At 66.9% G+C, this 5,418-nt stretch overlaps 1 protein-coding gene across 4 annotated transcripts in view; it reads right to left on the bottom strand.

The window, feature by feature from the left end:
- Positions 1 to 5,418, bottom strand: part of FANCA (FA complementation group A) — a 47,304-nt gene that overhangs the window by 213 nt on the left and 41,673 nt on the right. For all 4 annotated transcript variants that reach the window (XM_047793517.1, XM_047793515.1, XM_047793516.1 and 1 more), the window contains 11 exons: positions 3,936 to 4,102; positions 3,537 to 3,642; positions 3,107 to 3,163; positions 2,912 to 3,016; positions 2,443 to 2,555; positions 1,985 to 2,132; positions 1,237 to 1,299; positions 1,036 to 1,138; positions 660 to 735; positions 390 to 543; positions 185 to 277 (listed from right to left, as the gene is read on the bottom strand). In XM_047793517.1, coding sequence (XP_047649473.1) covers positions 185 to 277; positions 390 to 543; positions 660 to 735; positions 1,036 to 1,138; positions 1,237 to 1,299; positions 1,985 to 2,132; positions 2,443 to 2,555; positions 2,912 to 3,016; positions 3,107 to 3,163; positions 3,537 to 3,642; positions 3,936 to 4,102 — 1,185 coding nt within the window. The remainder of the gene's footprint in view (positions 1 to 184; positions 278 to 389; positions 544 to 659; positions 736 to 1,035; positions 1,139 to 1,236; positions 1,300 to 1,984; positions 2,133 to 2,442; positions 2,556 to 2,911; positions 3,017 to 3,106; positions 3,164 to 3,536; positions 3,643 to 3,935; positions 4,103 to 5,418) is intronic.

Genomic DNA, 5,418 nt, shown 5'->3' with positions numbered 1-5,418 from the left:
CTGCAAGAAAGCACACATGCCGAGCTGAGTGCTGCTCCGCAGACCCCCGCTAGACAGCGAGGGCCGGGCGCCACGTGCTGGATCCCGAACGGTCACTGTCCCTGAGGTGAGAGCTTCAGCGAGCTCCCCCCTCGACAGCGACGTGCAGGGAGGGGCAGACGCCAGGCCAGCGTCCAGGCGTTACCTCGGTCACACGTGCGAGGCTCCTTGCCGGGCAGCGAGGTATCAATTGCAACAGAAAAAGACGAGCTTTTGTGATCAGGCTGACAGGGTCGCCCTAGAAAGAAGATGGAGAGCCTGGCTCAGGGGGGGCGCGGCAGCTCGCTGGGCCGGGGGGGGGGGGGGGTGGCGGGGGGGGGGGACTTGTCCAGGCCTGGCCCTGCACCTGCCTGGCCCCGGAGCTCCCCGCTGTGGGCCCGCGTCGAGACGGCACTCGTGCCGCCGTCCACGAAGAGGCGCACAAGCTGCAGGTACATGTCGACAGCCACGTGCAGGAAGGCCTCCTGCTGGAGGGGGGCGTCTTCCTCAAAGGAGGAGAGAAGGCTGAGGGCAGGGACAAGGGGTCAGAGAAGGCGGAGGGCAGAGTCACCCCAGACCTCGCGGGGGCCAGGCCGGCAGCAGAGGCGGCAGCCCCCGCTCGGACCCCTCGGGCCCGTTACCTGTAGAAGGCGACCGGCAGCAGCCTCAGCAGGTGGTCGGGGGCCAGGCGGAGGAGCGTGTGGCCCAGGCCGGCTCCTGCAGCAGGGGGCCGTCAGCGCGCGGGCACTGCCCCGCAGGGTCAGGGTCCTCAGGCTGAGGGTGGGGCCTGGGCAGGGGCACTGGGAGCCTCCCTGCGGCCACTCGGCCAAGCCGTTGCCGCAGTGAGTGTGTCTTTGCAAGAAGATAAACTTGCAAAGACGAGTTTTTAAAGTGCGGCCCCAGAAGGGCTCGTGCCTGCCTGCGGGAAACTTGTTTCTGGAGAGAAGGACTGAGAGGGAACCAGCGTCTGGCGTCCCGGCCCAAACCCCAGCTGCCCAGTGTCTGGGGACCTCTTACCGGCCTCTGTCAGCTGGAAGAGTGGCAGCCAGGAGACCCCCCTCCTCTGCAGGCAGCCCAGGATCTCAGCGCAGACGGCCAGGGCCTCCGGGGAGCCGGCTGCCTGCGGCCCGCGGGGGAGAGGGACAGTGGGCAAGGGACGGGTCCACCGGGCCCTCCTCTGAGCCCCGTGTCGGGGGCGGGGGGAGGCGGCTGACTTACGTGTGGGGTCACGTGTGAGGCGAGCAAGCCCATCAAGGAAAAGAAGAACAGGAAGAGCAACAGCTGCAGGTGGAGACAAGGACGCTCTCAAGGTCGGACCCCGCACAGGGACCGCCAGCCGGCGTGCCCAGGCTTCGGTTAGACGTCGCTGCAGTGGGTCCTGGCAGAAAAGCGCCCCGTTCCTTTCCGAGAGCACTGCGCGGGGCCGGCCTCTCCCGGCCCCGAGGACAGAGTGTGCCGGGCACCGTGCCCAGAGCCGCCACGACCGTCCACCAAAACCAGCCGGAGATGCCCCAACACAGACGCTTCCTCGTCAGCCCCCAAGACCCAGCGGTCGGTCTAGCTGCCGGGCAGGCCTGAACGACCTGAGCCGATGGGGGCCACGGCTGGGGCAGAGGGGCCGCAGCGCTGGGTGGGGTGCGGTGGGGCCTGGCCCCAGGACTCGCAGAGGGGACCCCAGCCTGCCGCCTGGGCAGCCGTGCGTCCACCCTCTCTCCAGGCCAGAAGGGTGTCGGTGGACAGCGGGGCTGTGGGGAGGACACACGAGCCACAGCACAGCAGTGGGGAATGAGAAAGAAAGGCCCTTTTGCCGCAGACCTGAGCTTCCCCAACCTGTAAACCCAGTACATTCTGCTTCGAAATAAAGTTTCAAGGTCTCCACACTCGGCTTTGTCTCGAGAAGCACAGAGCGTTAGCTGAGCCCCGCGTCCCGCGCTCAGAACCCGGAGCCCGTGCCCGTCGTCCTTGCCTCGTCTCCCAGGCAGGGCAGCCTCGCCAGCTCGCTCCGGAGGCCCGCCTTCCCCGCCTGCCGGAGCTCCAAGTGCAGCGCAGCCGCGCAGAGCCAGGCCGGGCCGGGTGCGGGGGGCGCCTCGAGGGGGCCGAGGACGCCGAGGACGCTGTGGGGGAGTGGGGGGAGAGACAGATGCCCGTGTGAGGGTCACCTACTCCCGCAGGTGAAAACGGGGCAGTGGCCAGAGAACGGGGTGGCGGGCAGCCCTGCCGGCCTTGTTTTCCGAGCCCGGGCACCCCCAACCCTCCCCCCCCCAACCTGGCCCTGCAGGGGACCTGGTACAGTCACAGAGGATGACCGCAGGGGACACGAGTGTGTCCCAAGCCGGCCCCGCCCAGGCTGTGGCCCCGACTCCAGCCTCAGAGGGAAGCTGTCGGTGCAGCTCCGCACCCCCTTCCACAGCAGCCCCCACGCACCTCTTGGCAAAGTGCCGGGCCTCCTGCAGCCTCTGCAGCTCTGAGGGCAGCGGCCCCCGTGAGCACCGCGTCCACCGGCGGCGAAGCTCGGGCTCCAGGCGGGGCCACCACAGCTGGTGGGACACAGGGACACACAGGTAGGTCAGTCTCGCCACCAGGGCGACGGGCGAGCTGTGATGACGGCTGGGCCCACACGCTCCAGGCACCGCTCTCTTAAGGCCCAGAGCGGCTCCCCGGGGCCCGTCATCCCCGGGCGCAGAGGAACGCGAGACACGGCCCCGGGCCGGGCTGGGTCCTCCCGCGTCCCTGCCGAGCGGGCGAGGTCCACGCACAGCCAGCGAGGGGAAAGGGCGGGAAGGCGGCAGGGCCAGGGCCGCTGCTCCCGACGCACTTTCCCTCCGCCGCCGAGACCCGCCAAGGCTCTAACAGGACAGGGTCGTGCTGCCAGGAGGCCCGGCAGGCCGCCTACCAGCGCTGAGGTCAGCAGCAGGGGACACTGGGCGCCGCAGGCCGTCAGGGTCAGGTCGGCTGCCTGGGAGGGGTCGCTGCTCCGGGAGCAGGCGGCGAGGAGGCCCTGCGGGAGAGCGGCCACGCGCGGGGTTGGCACCGGCTGCCGGGGGCCGAGCGGCCGTGCGGGAGGCGGGGCGGGGCGGGGCGGGATTACCCTGAAGAAGTGGACGGTGATGTCGTGGCTCAGGGCACCGTCCTGCGAGAAGTCTCTCTGCAAAACAGCAGAGGCCGGGGCGGAAGAGGCCTGAGGACAAGGGGCCCGACCGCGGTGCCAGGCAGTGGCCCCAGGCAGGCCGGGGGCTCTGGCTGCCCGCTTCTCGTCCAGTCCCTCTGCTGCTTCTCTACAAAGCGGGCCGGGGCGGGGCGGGGCGGGGGGGGCCCTCCTTGGCGGAGGGCAGGGGGCGGGTCGCAGGTGACAGGGGTGTCCCCTTCTGGAAGGATGCCATGCTTCCTGTCCTCGGTGACCCGACGTGGGCAGGACACTCATGCTGGGGCCACTGGCTCCATGTGAATGTCCCAGAACCAGCCCTCCGTGGCCAGAGGGGCCCTGGTCCCTGCCCCCAGATCCCTCACCCGCCACCTACCAGCTCAGTGTTGACCAAGTGGAAGAAGTCCTCGCAGTTGAGGGCGGCTGGCGGTCCCGCCTGGGGGCTGCCGACCAGCACGGTGGGGGGCAGGCCAAGGAGGACCCTGGGGGCGGGGGAGGCGTCTGTGGTGACTCGAACGGCGCCCCCATCCCAGCCGGGTACCCAAAGCCGATGCGCAGGTTTTACAATGAGCAGGAAAAGGGACGCGCGGGTTAACACCCAGGCGCCCAAACCGGGGGAGCCCGGCCTCACGTGTTCAAGGGCACAGCCTCGGGGCCTCTGAGCACCTCTGCCCTGAGCTCGCTGAGGCTCCTGGCTGAGCTGCGACCCCCGCCCTGCTCGCCACGCGAACCCCGAGGAGATGCCATCCCACGTGGGGCAGCGGAGCTGGGTTACCGTCTGAACATGAGCAGCTCCTGCTGTCTCTGAAGGCGGGTGGCCACGTCCTGCTCGCGGGCCAGAGCCTGGAGCCGCCGGCGGAACAGTCCAAAGAGGAAGTGTCCCCGAGGAGGAGAGGGGCCGAGGGGGGCCTCTGGGCCCTGCTGTAGGTCTCCAGCCAGCTCCTGGAGGAGAGCAAGCCAGGGCAGCAACGCCCGGGGCCCACGCACCCTCCCGGGGACTCATGTGGGGCTGGGAGAGAGACTGTGACGAGCCTTTACTAGGAAAGCACCCCCAAACCACAGGGTTTACAAAAATGAAGAGCAGTAGAGAGAACACGCTCCCGCGCTCCCCAGCTGACACCTCGCCCCTTCCCGTCGGCGCTCTCTGTTGAGGACACACGCGCCACGTGCAGAGCTGCTCACACAGCCCACGTCCTGTCACCACCCCATCCTGCGGGGCCCCAACCCCATGACTGAAGCTCGGTTTGCCCTTTCTGGTCACTTTCCGCCACGTCCACTTGTGATGAACGTGGAGGAAAAAGGCACCCCTTTTTTGTGGGAAGTGTCCCTCCTTTGTAAGTACATTTTCCCAGTGCTCCCAACCGCATCCGCCACAGTTTCTTTCCTTCCTCACACTTCCCAGCACTCAGGCCCATGTCCGTCCTCCCCGTTCCTAAACGCAGGCACTTTCAAAGAGCAACAGCAGGAATGCCAGGAAGCATGAGATCCGCATAAAACAGAAGCGCCCGGATGCGGCCAGTTCCACACGCCCAGTGCACACGCGGTTCCACGCGCCCCACACACAGCAGACGAGGCGGCAGGAGGGCCTCGGTCTGGACTCGGACCCAGGAGCTCGCTCTCGGGGCCTGACCTTTATCGCCCTCCAAAGCTCCGTGGTGAGAGGCCTGTGCCCTTGGCGGTCCAAGGTCTGAGCCCCGTTCCTCCCTCTCCTCGAAAAATCACCCGGGACCTGCACGGGCTCCCGTCTCGGCCAACTCTCGACCCTCCACCAAGTGGAGGGTTATTTTCACCGCGTCAAAGCCTGACCTCTCAACACGTTAAAAAGCAGAGAAAGGGATGGAGTTCCCGTCGTGGCGCAGTGGTTAACGAATCCGACTAGGAACCATGAGGTTGCAGGTTCGATCCCTGGCCTCGCTCAGTGGCTTAAGGATCTGGCGTTGCCATGAGCTGTGGTGTGGGTCACAGACGCAACTCGGATCCCGCGTGGCTGTGGCTGTGGCGTAGGCTGGTGGCTACAGCTCTGATTCGACCCCTAGCCCGGGAACCTCCGTATGCCACGGGAACGGCCCCAGAAAAGGCAAAAAGACAAAAAAAAAAAGCAGAAGATGGGGTAAGCTACCAAAATCTGTATTTTAACTTCCTCTGTTTTCCAACTTTAAATGTGCTGAAGCCTGGAGGTACTTCCCGTGTTACAGCTCTCGCTTCTGTATTTGTGTGGTGGCCAGTGAGGCCAGTTCACAGAGCACAAGGGCACTGTA

The sequence above is a fragment of the Phacochoerus africanus genome, chromosome 8, assembly GCF_016906955.1.
Source record: "Phacochoerus africanus isolate WHEZ1 chromosome 8, ROS_Pafr_v1, whole genome shotgun sequence".
In the NCBI taxonomy this organism is placed as follows: domain Eukaryota; kingdom Metazoa; phylum Chordata; class Mammalia; order Artiodactyla; family Suidae; genus Phacochoerus; species Phacochoerus africanus.
Note: the sequence above shows the minus strand (reverse complement) of the source record. Positions and strands in the feature narration are given on the sequence as shown.